This window comes from Amphiura filiformis, chromosome 16 (genome assembly GCF_039555335.1).
Source record: "Amphiura filiformis chromosome 16, Afil_fr2py, whole genome shotgun sequence".
Taxonomy (NCBI): domain Eukaryota; kingdom Metazoa; phylum Echinodermata; class Ophiuroidea; order Amphilepidida; family Amphiuridae; genus Amphiura; species Amphiura filiformis.
In genome coordinates, this window is record NC_092643.1 from 23665702 (window position 1) to 23686507 (window position 20806).

General features: G+C 37.4%; 1 protein-coding gene across 2 annotated transcripts in view; it reads left to right on the plus strand.

Annotated features, from left to right (window-relative positions):
* The first annotated feature begins 2504 nt into the window (after positions 1 to 2504).
* The window catches only part of LOC140135748 (N(6)-adenosine-methyltransferase catalytic subunit METTL3-like), a 48820-nt gene continuing 30518 nt past the window's right edge, over positions 2505 to 20806 (plus strand). For both annotated transcript variants that reach the window (XM_072157358.1, XM_072157357.1), the window contains exons 1-9: positions 2505 to 2774; positions 3861 to 4090; positions 7421 to 7494; positions 8477 to 8546; positions 13292 to 13365; positions 14057 to 14219; positions 15365 to 15455; positions 16781 to 16857; positions 17666 to 17702. In XM_072157358.1, the coding sequence (XP_072013459.1) occupies positions 2615 to 2774; positions 3861 to 4090; positions 7421 to 7494; positions 8477 to 8546; positions 13292 to 13365; positions 14057 to 14219; positions 15365 to 15455; positions 16781 to 16857; positions 17666 to 17702 (976 nt within the window). In that variant the 5' untranslated portion in view covers positions 2505 to 2614. The remainder of the gene's footprint in view (positions 2775 to 3860; positions 4091 to 7420; positions 7495 to 8476; positions 8547 to 13291; positions 13366 to 14056; positions 14220 to 15364; positions 15456 to 16780; positions 16858 to 17665; positions 17703 to 20806) is intronic.

A 20806-nucleotide genomic window follows, 5' to 3' on the forward strand; every position in this document is an offset into this window, starting at 1 on the left:
GTTGAAAAATGAAATCACGATTCATGACCTCATATTTCACTGATAAAAATGTGAAGGAAACTAATTTCATTTCATAAAGCTAATGGAGACGATCTAGAATATGTCAAAGAAAGGGATATATTCTTCTGTTGACTTGCCAAAGTCTGGTTTAAAATGAAATCAATGCAAGTGGAAACAGGGGGACTGTATGCGACACAGGCCGTTTTCCATTGGAAATTGTGTGAAAATTGAAAAGAGCACCATTTTGGCATATATGCGAGGATTTTGCAAAGGATATTCAGTGGACTTCGCTGAACAGTGATCTTCGCAGGACAAGTGAATCAGGATACACATCCGAACTTTGTAATCAACACCAAGAAGAATGCTGCTGGTTAAGGAACATTACTAAACAGTGTACCGGTATTTGATTGATTCTGTCTGATTGTATGAGGGTCATTCAAAAAGTTCTACCTCCATCGTCACATATCTGTTATCCTACGTGCCAGGAAATTGACATTACCCATGATAATACCCATAAATCTTGGCTACAAAATAAAATTTATCCTGTTAAAATTTTTAGTTGTTAAGATGTGTTAGTTAAAGTGAATACAGATTTGGTGGAGGAGGCCCTTTTTTATTTGTTGTTCTGAGAGTTACACCCCCTCTAATGATCACAAAACCTTCTTAAAATGTTTCTTGTATCTTAACAAGGCTATAGAAAGCATCCCAACTTCATATTTTTTGAAAAGTTTTAACTGAATTTCAAAAATAAAAATTTATTGAGAAAACCTCAAAAAGGAAGCGGAGGGGCGTGAAACATGTTTTTTTTTTTTTGGCCTAATAATTGAGAAAGGTATACCGTACCGTATTACCGTATTGGTCTGAGTATAGTCCCACCCGTTTTTTAGGTGAACATTTTTCACAATTGGGGGTGGGATTATACTCAATTTTTCAACAACAAAAAAAAATTCAAATTCAGTGCATTTAAACACAAAACATCTGGATTTTTTCGAAAAAAAAACAGATCCAGTTGATATGAAATGATTTCTTCAACTCACAAACTGACAAAGTGAAAGTGATGTGGTTTTTGCCTCGGCAATTTGTATCGATTGATCGGCAGAAACTCAGAAAACAGAAGTACCGGTAAACATTGAGCATGCGTGAAAATTGCTTTCCTGCAAAAGCGAGTGAGTATAAATTCAGCTTAATTTCAAAGTATCTTGAGCTTCCACGAGCCTTCACATGCATGCATGCATTACTTCAGCAGGCAGGGCTGTCAAATCTCACGCATTGGGCGTGAGTCTCACGCATTGGCGGTCACTTTCTCACGGTCTCACGGCAAGGTAGTATAATCTCACGCCTAGGTAGTAAATCTCATGCAAAAAGCTGGAAAATGAGTAAAATCTCACACATCATCATGAATAATTTGTTGTTCCTACCCCCTCCCCTGGACGCCCCCCTTTTTACATTCTCGAGCGCCGCACCGTGGCTCAAATAATCATGCCTTCATGATTCAAAATGAACATTGGAGTTGGCAAATCCCCATACGCCTGTCTCACGCCAAGCAATTCCAAAAAGTTGACAGCCCTGACTTCAGTTCAGACACATGCAATGATTGAATGATCATGATGATTGATATGCATGCATCATTGGCATAATTTGCATTAGTTCGCAAGGCAAACTTAAAAAACGGGCAAACAGACACATCATTTTATATCGGTATGACATTTTCGTTATTGGTGATGCCCTATCTAAGTTTGCACTGAAGTGCCATTTAAGTTTTGGTGCGCCGCCTTGGATCATGTGCTAATGATTTTTTATTTAGTCTGGATAAGTAACAAAGTATTTATTACAATTTCAAGCATAGGAGTTTAGGTAAGAAGTACAAGAAGCTGTGTAATTAATATTATGACAAACATGCAACTATTTAAGCTACAGGAGCCTTGTATTTTTTAGTACAAACTGTAATTGAAATCATGCAATTGCGTTGCACTAGCTTTTTGTATACACTTCGTCCCATACCGTTGTGCAGCCAGAGCTACGCCGGTATGGGTTCCCTGTACTAAATTTGCATGTCACGTCATGTCACTGTCTGTCAATTATCTTTACTTTACCGTATCGTCTAGACTAGAGCTTACCTTCAAACAAGAACTGATCTGAGTTTGTCTACCAACGAAACTTGTGTAATGCAGGTATAAAAATGTCTCAAACTTTCACTTTTCAGTAAGCTTAAAAATTAAATTTGTGATCCGCAAGGCAGCACAGCTTGAAGAGGTCACTTATACCGAGCAGTTCGTGTAATTTGAAACTAAACGTAGCTGTATATTTTATTACTTTTTTATGACGATAAATAAAATTTTATTAAATAAATAAAAAAAATACACATAAAAATAATATTTACTCTATATTTTTTGTCATATTTGAGATTATGTTTTCAAAATATTAAAAAATTTATCAAATTATTACATTACTTTAGAAATTGCTTGTTGTAGACTGCACGTTTTAAATGCAAGGTCATAGGTCATGCACATTGCTGTGTGTTGTTGATGTTGATGTTGTGATTGAAGAAAGTCTAAATTTCCATTAATTTATCAAGGTTATTTGGGTCAAAGAAGGAACCAATTTTACTTGCAGGATGTCTGATACTTGGAATGAAATCCAAGCAGTCAAGCGACGGCAGGAGAGCCTCAGAGAACGGATGCAAAGAAGGAAGAAAGAGCGTCAAAATTTAGAAATAGAACTTGGTGGTGGTGGTGCACAAACAACATCATCATCAACCTCTACTACTGTGACAGGTATATAATTACAGTACACCTATATTTGTAAAGATCTTCTGCATTGTCCGATTTGGCATAGTTTTTGGCACAAACACTAAGTCGGGTTCTGATGGACTAATTGAATCACATTGTTCGCCGATCGATCAATCATGTTTAAAATGTGACAGAATGCGAGTCGCTTCACTCCGAAACCCGCAATCAAACGGTATTTGTGTGTATTACATTGGGGAATTTATTATAATTAAGGCCTGGAATTTATTAAAATTATTTTATTCGTGAATTATTTATATAATTGTTGTGTAAAATGGTGTGTAAAAATGAGCAGTTTATAGTAGACAGTTTGGAAACATCTCTCACAAAGTGAAGTCTCACAAGTCAAAGTGAAGAATATATTATCATTTTACTGTACAATAATAATGTAAATATAAATATAATTGAATGAATTTCTTTTTTTTTTCTTTCCTTTTATGTTCACTTGTTAGAATATATTTCTATTGCTGTTCCCTTTTATTCCTTGCTTTCCTTCTTTATTTCTATTTCTTTATAATATCAGTTTCCTTTTTTTTCCCAGATTTGCTCGAGAAGTCTAGACAAAAATTTGCTCACAGATAGCTTCACATAGGCTTGAGACCATTGCATTCAAGATCTAGTCGGATTCGCTGAAGCATGACACCGTGTAAAGCAATGGAAGTTCAGAAGTAAACACAGCCGATCAAGACAGGCGATTGCATCAAAAAAGTTGCTAAAATTACACTTCAGTAAAATTTTAGACTGTCCAAAATAGGCAAATCTTGCTCAAAAGATACAGTTGACTCATCAAAATAACTTTCATCCAAATTTCAACATTAAACAGAATCAATAACCGCCGGTGAATAAACTTGCACCACTATCTGACCAAAAACAATAGCAAACCACTCTAGCATCGAATGCGTAACTATTGTGTGCAAATTCAAAGATAGAGTTCTCGAGTATTAAACCCCAGATAAACCTAACAAATACAATGTTATCATTTCTGTCTGGACCAATTTAGCATGTAGGTGAAGTTATTATTATTAATTAAATTTCCATCATCTAATTATTTATTTTATGGTTTCTCACATGTAGATGTGACCACCACATCAGCTGCAGCCACAAGTGCCCCATCAGGCCCACCATCTCGCAGCAGTAGTCCTGCACCACCTGCTCCATCTACTGCTGCTGCTTCTGCACCTGTACCAGAGCCCATCATTGATGACCCGCAGGTGGAACCCAAATTACTGCAATGCTTATGTTATGAAGCTACTGAACTCAACCTGCCGGTGAATTCAATACATTTGAAAGACAATGTCAGCAAGGTACATCAAATGTATATTTAACAGCAATGTCTGAAATAGCATAATAATAATAATAATAATAATAATAATGCATTTATAATGCGCCATCTATCTAGACAACCTATTCCGAGGTGCAAACATTGAACAATTAAAAATTAACACACAATTATAAAAACAGTCACATATAGAAGTCAATTGTCATAAGCAATCTTAAGGGGTACTACACCCTGCCCAATTTGTGCCTATTTTTGCATTTTTCTCAAAAATTATAGCGCATTGGGGACAAGTAAGATATGTATATTATAGGGGCAAGGACTACAACTACTGCACTGGTAATTTTATTTCAGCACAGACAATCAGTAGTGGAGTTACAGTCAAAAATGAGGGAAAACCAATATTTGATCAATAAATCAATAACTACTTGCTTTAAGTTGCTGAATTTTCAATACAGTAGTTGTAATCCTTGCCCCTATAATATTATATCTTACTTGTCACCAATGTGGTATAATTTTTGAGAAAAATGCAAAAAGAAGGCACAAAATTGGCCAGGGGTGTAGTACCCCCTTAAACAGATGAGTTTTTAAAGTCTTTTTGAAAATATCAAGTGAATCACAAATATGCAGATTTAAAGGAAGCAAGTTCCAAAGTGCAGGTGCACAAGCATAGAAGGCCCGGTCGCCAAATGATGAAGAAGTCTGTGGAACTGAAAGAAGATGCTTATCCGATGATCTAAGGTTACGTGATGGAATATATAAATTGATAAGTTCACTGATATAAGAAGGTGCCATGTCATGGAGCGCTTTCCAGGTGAGAAGAAGGAGTTTGAAATGAATGCGATATCGAATTGGTAACCAATGCAGACGTTGTAAGAGCGGGTGAAATATGGTCAAATTTCCTAGTCCTTGTGAGCATGCGTGCAGCAGCATTTTGAGCCTGTTGAAGTTTATTGAGTTGTCGTTCAGTGATTCCATATAATAAAGCATTTCCATTGTCAAGGCGTGATGTGACTAAAGCGTGGACAAGTGTTGCAGCAGTATCATAATCGAGCACTTTGCGAATTTCATTAATGTTTCTAATCTGAAAATAAGTTGATTTGCACACATTTTTGATGTGGTCGTCCATTGAGAGAATGTTGTCAAATATAATTCCTAGATTAAGTATTAGTAGAAGCTTGAATGTTGGCAGAATTAATTTGAAGAGAGTTGGAGCGAAGTTTTGATTGATTATATTTGGAGGTGATAATAAGAAGTTCAGTTTTGTCATCATTTAATTTCAATTTATTTACAGTCATCCATGATTTAATGTCCTTGATACATAATTCAATTTGCGAACGTGAAGAAAATTCATCTGATGCACTATCTAAATCAAAAGATAAATAAAGTTGTGTGTCGTCGTCGTACATGTGAACTTGTAATCCATGCTTGCGGGCGATGTTAGCTATTGGAGACGAGTAAATGGTGAAGAATTGAGGTCCTTAATACAGATCCTTGGGGGACACCGAAAAGGAGTGGAATGAATGATGACAAACAACCATTGATGTTGACAGCCTGCAATCTGTCGGTCAAATAAGAACGGGTCCATTCAAGTGCACTACCTCTAATACCAAAAGAGGAGAGACGCAACAGAAGGACACCATGGTCTATGGTGTCGAAGGCAGCAGATAGATCAAGTAATACCAAAAATACACCACGTTTTTTATCCAAATTACACAGTACGTCATTTTGAACACGAATAATGCTGTTTCAGTTCCATGATGTTTTCTATACGCTGATTGGAAGCGCTCATATAGGTTGTTGGCAGTAAGATGATCAGCTATACGAGATGAAACAACCTTTTCAATTATTTTTGAGATGAAAGCCAAGTTTGAGAGCATAAAGAGTTCTGGATGAAAAGTAATGGTATTTTCCGGGGGTCACTCCAATTGTGGACTGTACACCATCTGTGATAATAAAAACGCGTAAAAAGGGTAGTTTTTTTGTGGGTGCGTATCGTGTTTAGGATGTCAAAAACATGAAAAATTTGAAAAAAAAAGGGTAGCAAAATTGCAATTGCTAATACGCGGAAATGAAATTTAGGGTATGAAATTTGATTCAAGGAATAAAATCCCTGTTTAGGGTGTAAAACAGTGTGTGTTACCTGTTTAGGGTATCGTTTTAGCCAAGGGTTAAATCCTTGTTTAGGGTGCTTTTCAAAAGTTGATTATTGCAGGTGGTGTACAGGCCACAATGGGAGTGACCCCCGGGGGTATTTTACTATTATTTGTATGTAATATCTTCAATGTAACATTGAGGCTAGGGAGGAACTCAATGTTGTACCAGTGGAAGCCAGGTGTCAAAAAATTTAAAACAAAAGGGTACCTGAGGGATATTTTAATGAAAAGAGGATCTTTAATAGTCAAATTACTATGACAGTAAACTGTGTAGACTCTCATTCATCTGGGTATGTTGAAATTAAGATTTAATTTAAATCTGGTCAACCAGACATACCTATTTTGATGGACGAACCAACGTTGCGACTGAAACCTTCAGTCTTCAGCTGGGTTGTTATGACAGTACCTTTTTCAGCTAAGGCAGCTTTATGCATGTACTGTGCCATAGATTTGTTCCATTACCCACCCATGCCCCTTAAGTGCCCACCCGATGACTTTACAATCTAGCAAACTGATATCATTAACTGCCCATGCCAATCTGAATCATGGTCTTGAAACATATCGTCAGTCTGCTATGCTAATTGCCTAAGTCATTTTGTAATTTTGAGAACAAAGTACAAAATATGGTTCAAGCATGCATATATATATAAACATATTTATTCACCAATCTTTGCACAAGAACAAATGATAATGATACAAATGAAAGGGAATAATCCAAAATAATTAGGGTGATTACGTTACTGATGCATGCTTGAACCACATTTTGTTCTTTGTTCTCAAAATTACAAAAAATGATTTGGGCAATTAGTGTGACAGGCTGACGATATTGCACACTGCAGATGATGGATGAATATTTTGGTCCACTTTTTATGACATCAATTATGTAAACAATGTAAAAAATAAGCGCCCACCCAAAATGACTTCATTAAGCGCCCTGGGTGGTTAATGGAACGAATACGAGTTACTATGGTGCTATAGAAATAATTCTGCCTTTCTGGGAACTAACGATAACTGTTTGTTTCACATTGCTATGGATGTTTTAAACTTTTCTGGCAGAGCCTCTGGATATTAATTCTGACAATTACAGTAATTTATCGCAGTTTATAAGTCATCCCAATATATTATCTGCCAATTGTCAAGATGTTCTGTTATCACAATTCCTATTAATTTCACATAATATTTAATTGCTTTTGTAATTACAGGCATTGAAGAAACCAGTTGGTCAAGTGCAGATAGAAACCTTGCTGCAGAAGTTTGCTGCTCAGGCACTTATTGGGTAAGATCATTCTAGTGTTGAAATTTGCAATTGCAAAGATTTTTGTAAAAAATTCAAAGATTTCTAACTTTGAACATTTAGCATTATATTGCAAGGAGAGGAATAATATGCCAGAATCAAATGATTCCTGTAGAATTCCAGTGAACAATTATGAATGATTCTTGTACTGTCAAATTAAATTCTACCTCCCTGAAGTCTACCGAGGTAACTAATGCAAGAACTTGTGACTTTAAGGAATTTGGTTGAGAATCCTTGTTCTATGCTAAAAAAAGAATCTCTACCAACTTTTTTCTTCTGTGAGGCCTAAAAATAATTTTGGTTGAGGGTCTGAGCAATAGTTGGTCACAGAATCCTAACCAAAAACCATGGCTGGAGGGATACATCATTTTCAAGTAGCATGTGCAACTACAAGTCACTGTTTCATTGAGATCAGTAAAAAGCACAAATTTGGTGATTGAACATATTGTTATTCTTTTAAAGGCTGTAGAATAATCATAATGACACCATACAATATTATTATGGTTACATTTCTTGCTTGTTGGCTGTAGTTCTAACCAATAAGCCTCATGATAATCAAACAAAATATGAATGATTCTTGCCCTGTCAAATGAAATTCTACCTCCCTGAAGTCTATCAAGGTAACTAATGCAAGAAAAGCAGCTGCAGTGACTGATTATGTTACAATTCTTATTCATTGCTAATACTGCCCTCCCATGGCAAAAGGGCCTAACTAACATTTTATGAGAAATGGGATTATCACCTAAGGAAGGTCAATGGATAAAACGCTTCTATTCTAACCTGCAAACACTAATAAATAGCCAAATTAGGATGGGCTATCATGTACAAATAAATGCAGGCTGAGTAGAGTTTTAATCAATTATCTCGAAAAGATCAAGTTGTTAGTTAGTCCCTTTTGCCATGAGAGGGCAGAATAGTTTTTTTAAACTATTGTTATTATTCTATTGTTCTTTTTTTTTACTAGAATTAAGTATGACAACTCAGGAGAGGGACATCAGTCAGCCTTACTTGTTACATCGGCTGATATTAATAAGGTAAACTAAAGTCAAAATTTAATATAAAATTTATTTATAAACACATCCCAAAAAGAAAGAATCCAGTTTGATTTTGGTCCATAAGTCAAAGATGGGGTCTTAAATCAAGACCTACCAAAAGTATGTTACAGATAAATTTTATTTCGCACATTTTGATACCTCATTTGTCCAAATCGATGCAGAATTGATGACACAATGATCTTTTGAATGCAATCGCCTCAATTTTAAAAGTTGCAGTGAATTTCTATTGATTTGGTCCTGCTGCTCAACATGCTCAATATGGGCAGCAATAGATCAAGACCAGGGCGCATCAGACGTCTCGCTGAGAGCATGCGCCACAGATGTCTGGCTGGCAGTCATTGATGCAGCAGGAGGACATACCAGATATTGACTGAAGAGTGAGTGGTAAAACATTGAGGAAGGAGTAAAAGAGCATCTGTATTGAATAAAACACATGAAGTGAAGTCCGTCTTATACCGTCTCTATTATTGTGTACCTTATGAAAAATCTTGAGAAGCTGGAAAACCACATCAATAGGGATTACTGTAACTTTTAAAAGTGAGGTGATTGCATTTAAATGGTCATTGTGTCATCAATTCAGCATCGATTTGGACAAATGAGATATCAAACTGTGCGGAATAAATTCATCTGTACCATACTTTTGGTAGGTCTTGATTTAAGACCCCATCTTTGATTTATGGACCAAAATCAAACTGGATACTTTCTTTTTGGGATACGTTTATATCATCATTGGGCAGGAAAAACCTCCTATTTACTTGTGGCCCCTGAACATGTTTAAAATAAAACTGTCAAGAGGTTACATAGGAGGTTTTGCTTTAAACATATTCATGGGCCAATGACACATAGGCTGCCCAACAATGATATAAAGAAATGCAGAGAAGGACATGTGGATGATTTTGTTAGCTGCCATATGATACTGTACTTCTTTGAACATTAGGTTTTTAAACAATTCCAAAGAAAAATGAAGATTTTAAGTCAAGTTTTAGTGACGATTCACCTCTACACTAGTGGTTTCATCAGACTAGCAACCCATTATATCTGACTGTTTCCTTTTTATAGGCAACAGGAAGGTGTGATGAGTTGGTCAGAGAGGTTACTGAGTGCGTAGGCCCCTTCGTCCTCACAAATCTTCTGTCACAGACATTCACAAATCATGTGGCAGTCAATGAATTTTGAAAAAAGCAGGTGTGCTACAAATCGCACTCCTGGAAATAGTCAGGCGAGCTACATGTGTGCTGTTAATTGCACTCGGTAAGGATTTTAGGTGTGCTATCATTTGCACTCGGTAAGAAGTTTAGGTGGGCTATTTGAATTAATATTGCACTTGATATTCAGATAAGAAGCATTTTATGCAAATTTCCCAGCACTGCCCACGCACCCACTGCATGACATCACGTGCACAGAACTGACGAATGCGTAGGATCGGTGAAATTTTTGTAAATTTTGGTAAGAAACACCTCGTGCATATTGTCTGTCTCCGTTGAAAAACTGGATCCTCCGCAGTAAAATCCACCATGTCCATGACCACTTGAAATAAGCTTCCAGCAAAGTCAGAAAAAATATACCATGTCCAACAAAAAATTATAACTAGGCCGGCAAAAAAACGCAATTTTTTGAAGTAAAAAACGAGATCCTAAATTTTGAAAAGCGAGATTTCCCCCTGAAAAATGGCACAAGAAGCTTTAAAAACGCCCGCAAATACGAAAATGCAAAAAAAAAATCCAAAATGTTGCCTGCCCTCTGTTGTTCAGATTAGGTCAGTTTAAATATAAACAAGACTCACTGAACTGCCGGCGTGAGTCGAAAAAAAAGTGACCAAAATTTGACCTTGAATTATGTTTTATAGCCAAAATATTACAGTAATTCGATAAATATAATGATATTTGGCCTAAACTTGAACTCATTTGAAATGAAATGTCAGTTTTTATTGAGTAAAGTATGACTTTTCCACTCGTCCATTAAAGCTTGCAATGCTGCTGAATTCTGCACTTTGGCGAAAATGGACGAACTTTTATGGCATAAAGCAACATTTTTACAGTAAGTGCACTGCTTGGAAACAAGGTGCGCTATAAATCGCACTCGGTAAAGTGATTTAAGGTGAGCTCTATGCGCGCGATCGCACTCGCGCGCTTAAAATGCATTGACTGATGTGGCCTTTACACATCACTCAATCAATTGGGAGAACTCTATAAAGTCATTGATTGTGAAGCTGATAAGACTACCAGGTGGCTCAAAGAAGCCACTTGGATCGCAGAAAAGAACATGGCACTCTAAACAAAGGAATATACATGTACACACTCAAAAACATCTTTGACCAACTCATCACGCCCTCTACGGTGCTTCCTGGTTGTCCATAAAAGGAAATAGTCTGATGTGATATCTTGCCAGTCTGATGAAGCCACTAGTGTAGTGGTGAAACATCACTAAATCATGAGTTAATCACTTTTGTTTTTAGTAGTAATTGTTCAAAATGAACAAAATTCACAGACAAAGTCACTGTTTTATTGAAATCAAATAAAGAGCACAGATTTGGTGATCAAACTTAGTTATTCTTTTTAAAGCCTGTAGAATAACCAAAACGACGCCATACAGTATTATAATGGTTACATTTCCTGCTTGTTGGCTGTAGATCTAACCAATAAGCCTCATGATAACCAAACAAAATATCGTCATAAATTTATAGGCATGAATAAGCTCTAAGATAAGTCTGTTTTACACAGGGTACCTAAATAGACCTCACCAGCAAATCTTTTGCTGTGTGCATTGTTCACTCTAAGGCCATGCGGTACTCAGTTGGCCTAGCAAGATGAAAAATTGGCTCAGAAGAATTTTAGGGGAAAAAAGAAAATAATAAGAATAAATTGGTTTTTTTGTGGCTAATTGGGCCATCTTTGAGGCCAAATTATCAATTTGTCCTAAGCTGAAAATCAAGAAGGAACACTGTAGATACAGTATGGGAGACCGGGGCGTGTCCGCCCTATTTTCTCCAATCTCGCCTAGAGAGGACAATTCTCATGTTAGAAGTCTATAGTTTTTACATTTTAAAGCTGTATACTATAGCTAAATACTACCACATTTGTAAGAACATTGAGCTTTCAGTAACGGCAGGAGAAGGGAAAATAAAAATCACGATGACAGGGCGAACTTGCCCCGTGCTGGGGCAAGTCCGCCCCTATGGTGGGGTAAGTTCGCCCTGATAAAAAGAAAAGGTTATAATATTGCAAAACAATTATAAATTTAATGCAAACGTTTAGTAAAGGGTATATTAGGCACTCACTCTCTTCCAAAGAGTCTACTAAATTTATTGGAGGGGTATAATGTAAGCTAATAAATGTAGGGGTCCAAAATGAGCAAAACCTTTATTTACAACTTCGGCATTTATGGTTTTAGGGCATAAACGGTGGTATGAGTAATACTGATACCACTTAAAATATGCTTGCATGTAGTTTTACTCTTCTTAAAGGTATTATTATATATATTTTGCATATCGCCGATGGGGCGAATCCGCCCGGGAGTCCGCCTGGGGAAAACACAGGGCGGACTTGCCCCTTCACATACAGGGCGGACTTGCCCCAACGCTACTTTTTTTCTTTACCTCGTGTTATGCCTACTAAACACAATATGTCGATCTTTTAATTGCATAATATGTTGAAAACGTTCACCTTCCAAATAAATATAAGAATGAAAACCGTCTCTGTAAGGTCTTAAGATTATTACAATATTACTAATTTCAAAAATGTAAACTTCCTTGACTCAAAAACGTTTTTTGACGATAATTTCTGTGGCGAGATGTGTCGGACTGTCTTGTTTTCTTGGATACTTAGCTATGATGTGTGCCAGCTAATTACATCATCATTGTACTTTTCCAGCAGTCACGAGATCAGAAACATGGGGTGGGCGGACTTGCCCGAGGGCGGACTTGCCCCGGTCTCCCCTACACACTTTATTTGAGTTTCAAATGAAAGCTAAAACTTTGAGTCTTATTGCAACCACATTTAGGTCATTTGAGGTCAACTTGCTAAATATGCTAAAAATGAAAATGGCGAGACTCCGGTCGCTTCGCTCCCTCGGTTCACCATTTCCTCTTTTTTTTAGAATTACTCAATCTCGTGCCTGTTTATATCAAGGAAAGTGGCACTTTAAGGAATTTGGTTGAGAATTCCTGTCTACATTTTAAAAAAAGAATCTCAACCAACCTTTTTTTTTTTTCTGAGTGGCCTGAAAATAATTTAGGTTGACGGTCTGAGCTATGGTCGGTTGGGGAATCCAAACCAAAAAATAATTGTCCGTGGCTGGAGGGATACATATGCATTTTCAAGCAGCATGTGCAACTACAAGTCACTGTTTCACTGAGATCAAGTAAAGAGCACAAATTGTCTGCTCAGTGCCAGAAGTGGGTAAATGAAATAGCTGCCATGTGTAGATGAGTACAATATACTGTGTGTAAATTGCCAAATGTTCACAGGGCAGCTATTTGCACTTACCCACTTCTGGCACTAAGCAGTCAAAATTTGGTGATCGAACACATTATTCTTTTTAAAGCCTGTAGAATAGCCTTAACGTCACCATACAGTAATTATAATGGTTACATTTCCTGCTTGTTGGCTGTAGATCTAACCAATAAGCCTCATGATAACCAAACAAAATATTGTTTTAAATTTATAAAAATGAACAAGCCTCATCACCCTCAAATGTGGATAACATACCATGATACTTTTGTACAGATTGAAGCATTAACTGGCAAGTCTGAGACCAAAATATCCACAGATGTAATGGCAAGAAAACGCAAGAGATCAGGGTAAGTTTGAACAATGATTGGACAATTCAACAAAAGATACCAATGAGGCCTTCCTTTGGGATGTAACACATCACTAACCTTGTTGTAAGCTGGAAGATACAAAGGAATGTTGATAGATTGATGCAAGTTGATTTTTCTACTGTAAAACCTGATTAATAGCACTAAATTCATAACCTATACTTGTTAGTTGATATATGCACACAGGTGCGCATGTTATTGATATCCTTCAATGACATCTGTGTGTGACATAGTGGTGTTTCTTGTGTATGAATGCTGTGATACTGATCAGTAGAAACAACTGTTTCTGTGTTTCTTATAATGAAAGGATGTGCAACTGATCAGCAACGGATCTGCATGTACCATACTTGCACATAGCATGATAGGGTCTCATGCATAATAAGGTTATGAATGTAGTATAAAGTACGAGGTTGAATAAGTTGTAATGCTGGACTATGAACCATCAACGTCATGTAGATGATCCATGTTGGACTATGAACTGTCAATGTCATGTAGATGATCCATGTTCAATTAGTAGTAAAATTTAAAAAGTCACTGGGTATTAGACCTGAGCACTGAGAATGGGGGGGGGGATATGGAGAGCTGTCATGGTTGATGACGTAAGCAAGTATGCGATTGTGAACACAAGTTTGTCACCTTTACCTTCACCTTGATAATGTTTTATTTCCACCAGGAGTCCTGCAGTTGAAGAGAAGCAGCCTGAAAAGAAAGTCTTGCAGACGGACAATCAGAGACAGGAATCACAGAAGACACAGAAATCTCAACCAGACAAGAATCCTGAAGAGGATGATCTGTTGCAGAGCTTGCTGGAGTCAACATCATTCAAGGAACAAGAGGCATGTGATATATGTGACCTGTTCTGACAAAACCAGGAACAAGTCACATTTTTGACATTTTATGATTTGGATAAAAATGCAAGCAATAGGCTTTAAAATGATACCAAAATTATATAAATAGCATCAATTCTTTTCAAGATATGGATAATTTTGTAAATGATACCTTGATATTTGTGCAAAATTGCTGTTCTGAGTAATGGGCTAATTAATTTCCTGCCTTACACAGGATTGAATAGGAATTATCATAGTTCAGCTGTTATTTATTGATTAAATAAACCTCTCTTTAATAAGTACTTTCTAGGATTTAAAAGTCCATTTAGTCCCACAGTCAAATACTATGAGATCAAGAACTCCAAAATTTAATTTTTTATGTGAATGTCATCTTTAAAGGCCTATAACTCAAAAACATGCCTGTCGACTTTTCCGGGTTTTGTTGGAGCTGGTCACATTATGCAAGAATGTGCCATCTGCAATAGCTGCCAGGTGTCATATTTTTTTAAATTGTCAAATGTCTACAGGGCAGCTATTGCAGATAGTATCATACTATAGAAACAGTCGCAGCATGCAATTCAAAAATCCTTAGTAATCAAATGCTACTAGCATTTGCACGGCGCTACCAGCATCCAGTCACAGCTAGCGACATTGTTGCCTTCAAGTCAACTGGATGCGATTTGACGCTAGGGCATGCTAGCGACTTCTCGATCAGATATTGCAATCACTTTTCTGATAAATAGTGAAATAGTGAATAGTGAAACAGGCATTATTTTTTTTGATAGGGAAGCAATGGAAGTTTTGTCACAAAATGAAAAAAACGTGCCACACTCCTTGTGATTGCTAGTATAATATGACAATTACTTATTGTCAACATGGGAAGTTTTGTGTGATAAACATTGTACACTTTGTTAATTTTTTATTGTTTCACTTGTTTTTGAATTTGTAATAAATATTCTAATCTTCCTAACATTGACCTATACACAAAAATGAATAAATTTGTGTATTGTTATGTTAATGGTAGTTGCTTGGAAAAGTAAAAAGCATAAAAATAATTTTATTTTTAAAATGCACTTGGTTATTTACCAAAGACGAACTCCCTAAAATTAAGAAAGAGCATTATAACCAAATATAATTGATTTTTCCTTTTACAGAGCAAAGCAGCTGGTAAAGAAATCTTTGAGCTTCTGAGCATGCCCACTGCCAAAGAACAATCCCTAGCAGAGAAATTCAAATCAGAAGGAGGTAAGAAATAGAAAACAGGCCTGACCCCATTAATGACCTTTGACCAGATCTTTGAGCTTCTGAGCATGCCCACTGCCAAAGAACAATCCCTAGCAGAGAAATTCAAATCAGAAGGAGGTAAGAAATAGAAAACAGGCCTGACCCCATTAATGACCTTTGACCCCAGATCTTTGAGCTTCTGAGCATGCCCACTGCCAAAGAACAATCACTAGCAGAGAAATTCAAATCAGAAGGAGGTAAGATATAGAAAACAGACCTGTGGTGTGACTAGACTGCTGCCCTCAGTCGTCAACCGTCTGGATTGATGACTGAGAAAACTATGTGGAAAAAAAGTGACGGATTTTGGAACAGGATTCCTGTGGCATAGAGCATGGGCAGTTGTGTCCAAATTGACCTTTTGACCGAGTTTGTTGTTTTTAGAAGTTCAGAGCGTGATCTTGTCACAGCGGCGCCGGTACAGTGACGCGGTACACGGCGCCGCTAGTCAGTCGCTTCGGCGCACAAACCAAAGTCGCATTGAATAGTTTTCAGAAGTCCGTCATGATATGGATTGTAAGATAATCAGTCGTCACTACGAAGCATACACAGTACATGCGAAGTGTAGACGGCTGATTTTAATTAGTCTCTGGCGTGACCCCTTTAATGATCTTTGACCCCAGATCTTTGAGCTTCTGAGCATGCCCACTGCCAAAGAACAATCCCTAGCAGAGAAATTCAAATCAGAAGGAGGTAAGGAATAGAAAACAGATCTGTGGTATGACCCCTTTAATGACCTTTGACTCCAGATCTGGCCACTGTCAAAGAACAAACCCTACAGTCTGTCCACATAGAAGTACAAAGTAGATCAACCTCGGAAACTGGAGGTATGAGAATAATTATTTCAGTGCAATGCATTGCAGAGCGCACCACAATCTTTATGCGCCATGTTTTTTAACACGCAGTGCGTGTGACGCAAAACGTCGACCCTTGATGCAACAGATTTGGTTTGTACTTCTATGTGGACAGACTGTAGAAGAGATATTCAAATCAGGAGGTAAAAATCAGTGGAAACATTAATTTTTGTCACCTACAATATGCATGTATACTGTATTTTCTCTAATAAACACCCTGAAGGGATTTTCAAAAGAGGTGGCATTTATTAGAGGCAAATTTTTAGTGAAAAAAGCTTACAAATTACAACAAATCAAAATTATCACTCGCTTCCAGTTCGTTTCCAGGTTCTTATCCAAGATGGCAGTGCCCATATGGAATTCAATAATCTCTTCCCATGCAGATGAGTAGTCAATATCTTAAGACTTATCTTATTATTCCTTCTTTTGTTACAGGAACTGTACAGGAATTTTGCCCTCATGGCACAAGAGATGAATGTGCTAAGATAACTGGAATAGATAACTGTGATAAGGTAAGAAGAACTTCCTGACCCGGGGAGTAGATTTGGTATATGGATGGGCCATGTTTTGCCAATTTTCTACATTATTTTCCTGAAACTAGCCCAAAATTTTGGGAAAAGTTGTGAAAACTCTGTGGACTTTGTAGTATAGGGATGGGTTCACTTTCATAGTCAACAGTCTCTAGCACCCGCAAACATGTTGATGGCAGGGTATTCAGCAATGCATTCTGGGATAGTGTTATAAAGCAGGATAAGAACTGCATGAAAATATCAGACATTTTGCCAATTGACCTTTTCGGTAAATCCCATTAGCCTTTGCGAGTACACCAGAGATGTTGTCATTTAACATCACACCGACTTGCAATGCGCAGTAACTATGTTCGCTGAACGATGTGTGCATCGGCGTGACACGTACTGGCATCAAATGATGACATCTCAGATGTACTTGCAAACTTGCAAAGGCTTATGGGATTTACCGAAAAGGTCAATTGTTTGACTGGAAACGAACACAGGGGAGGTCAGTGGAAATTGAAGTAATCTCTAGATAGGAATACAGGCATCTACCAAGTGAATTTAAAAGTTGCAGTTATTTGTATTCATTTGAATTCAGTGCAAAGATAATGGCAGGTTTTATACATGTCACGATGCTTGCGTTTAATAACCATTAAATAACCATTGATTGCTGTAAGTTTGTAATTCAGGTTTTTTGGCTGTGTTACTTTTTGTGAAGTCTTTACATTGTAAAGTGCAGCATCATCAATCTGTTTTAAGACATGAATTGATCATGTGTTCTTTTTATTTCTGTGTGTTTTATTGCCAGCTACACTTCAGGAGAATTATCAACAAACACACAGATGGTAAGTACACATTCAACATGAAATTATTCTGACTAGATGAGCGTCATCATTTAGGGATTCAATCATGTTTCATGGTTGTTCATCACTGATTAACAACGATGTGTCCAAGTCGTCTGCATGGTTTACTTCTGCTCTATACTGTGCAAACATCGCCGGTTGGAGGTTATCACTCACAGATTAACAATTTGTCTTTTCTACTACGCGAGGGCACCTTTAGCTCCCTGAGCAAAGTACACCACACAGAGACGCGTCGGACACGAGTTGTTAATCGGTGATGAACAACGGTGAAACATGATTGAATCCTTTCAACAACAAAAACAAGCTACAGATCGTCTAATTCACAGGATTTCACGAAGAATGTCTAGTTTAGTCCTTGCTGATTTTGTTGTTGATAGCAGCAAGAGAAAGGGCAATGTTTAGCCGCTTCCTCAAAAATAATGAAAACGACATGTAGCGCACACAAGTTCCAGGCGTGGCAAATTTCATGCGTATGGCGTATGCGTGCTTCCATTAACACGCTACACGCTACTGGCAAAGTGTGGATTCATCACTGATTAACAATGGTTGGCGCCTGTGCAAAGGTATAGGAAGAGTTGTTCAATGATTGATCCATTGATAGACTGAGTGATTAATGCAATTCAATTAGTAATTGGACAAACTGGCATTTATCTTGTCTGTTCTAAGCCAGTCCTGAGTAGCATTAGACCCCTGGATTGTGTACTTTGAACAATTCACATTTTCAGGGCAGAGTCGATTAATTCATCCAGTTGAATAATCAGTCTACTTTCAAGGTTAACGGGTTAGGCCATTTTAAATCGACTTTCGAAAAGTTTTTTGATACATTCATTGATTTCTCAAAAAGTAAAAATCGCAGTTTAACAAATAACGGTTCAAATGAAAGCCATTATTGGGGGCTAATTGTTGTATCACTATGAAAGGCCTGACACCAATATAAACACTTGTTTCGGTGACCCAAGTTCATGGTCATTTCTGCTCACACACTTTTTTACAGATAACATGGAATTTCATATTTCGGTTTCAGAAAAAAAAAAAAAAAGGTGGTATGTTTTTGAAAAGCGTTTCCGCTTGGAATGTAGATAGTTATTGTTGCTATTACTCTTCGCGATTTTAATTTATGCCCTCTTTAGCCGACAATTTTCAATGCATTTTACACAATAGATACGTCCGCTTGCATAAATACCGCTATTTTTAACAGTATCGTTTTTGTTAACCAACATACCATCCAAATTAGTTCTCAAGACTTTGATGAAACCATAGATACCAAATCGGACTGCATGTGATGAACAGATTTTAAACTAGAATCAAAAGAACCAGCGTAGGCCCTCTCAAAATGTACTTTTTTTAAATATCGCGTTGTGATAAAAGTGACTGCCTTTTCCTTGTTTTTTATAACAAGGAAAAGCTTTACTTACCTCAAACTTTACACGTAGCGTTGTCTCAGTGTCCGTTACTGGTTGGTATTATTCAGATTAAGCGATTTTCATGATTTAGGCCTACTTAGCCTACATTTGACCAACTATTTGCCCACACCGTGTACGAATATATTCCAGAAATGGCGCTGCATTCAGTATCACACTAACGACAAGGTTATACTAAGATGTGTAAGACTTTCTGACACTAAATTCGCGGTTTTTCTAATGGCTATTCAAACTTATGACAAATTTGGCTGGTTTGCGTTGTTCAATACCATTTCACCCCGATGTGACAGTGACGTCACATCCGGGGTCACGTCAGTATAAAGCTGGTTTCATACTACCCTGCCGCTTGCAATGAGCGGTGTGGCGCACGCGCATTGCAGACAAACGGACACAATCAAGGCTTGTCATTGGTTGAAACCGCAGCGGCAAGCGGCAGGAAAGTATGCTGGGGGCATTATACGAATTTTATTAGGCGCAGCATCACTCGCTGGAGTTCGATGGCGCTGGTGTACATACGCACGCGCTCAAAGACACCGCATAGATGCCATAGGCGTAGATCCCGGGGATGGGGGATTTATCCCCCCCCCAATATTTTGCCAGGGGGATGGTCCATACAATCATCCCCCCAATGTTGACGCTATCTCTAAGGTCCGCTATCTCTAAGGTTCGCTATCTCTAAGGTTCGCTATCACTAACGTGCAAAGTCTATGGAGATCAGAATCCCGCTATCTCTAATAGAGAAAAGGGTTCGCTATACCTAAAAAAAGGTCCGCTACTTCTAAGGTTCGATATCACTAATTTAGAATAAGGTTAAGCTAGTTCTAAGGTTCGATATCACTAATTATAAATAAGGTTCGCTATCACTAATTTCAAATAAGGTCCGCTATCACTAATTTTGAATAAGGTCCGCTATCACTAATTTATTGAAGGTTCGCTATCTCTAAGGTTCGTTATCACTAATTCCAATAAAGATCCGCTATGCCTAAGATGGCTCGTAGGCTTTCAGGTTCGCTATCCCTAATTAATTAAGGTTCGCTATCTCTAAGGTTCGTTATCACTAATTTCGGTTAGGGTTCGCTATACCTTTGGTTCGTTATCACTAGTCTTAAATAAGGTCCACTATCTCTAATTTTAAATAAGGTCCGCTATCTCTAATTTCAAATAAGGTCCGCTATCTCTAATTTTAAATAAGGTCCGCTATAGCGAACCTTATTTGAAATTAGAGATAGCTGAACCTTATTTAAAATTAGAGATAGCGAACCTTATTTAAAATTAGAGATAACAGAACCTTATTTGAAATTAGTGATAGCGAACCTTAGAGATAGCGAACCTTAGAGATAGGAACCTTAGAGATAGCGGACCTTATTTAAAATTAGAGATAGCGAACCTTAGGGATACCGGGATTGTTAAAATTAGAGATAGCGGACCTTATATTAAATTAGTGATAGCGAACCTTAGAGATAGCGAACCTTCAATAAATTAGTGATAGCGGACCTTATTTAAAATTAGAGATAGCGAACCTTATTTAAAATTAGTGATATCGAACCTTAGAAATACCGGACCTTTTTCAAAATTAGTGATATCGAACCTTAGGTATAGCGAACCTTTTTCGTAATTAGTGATAACGAACCTTAGAGATAGCGAACCTTAGAGAGAACCTTAGTG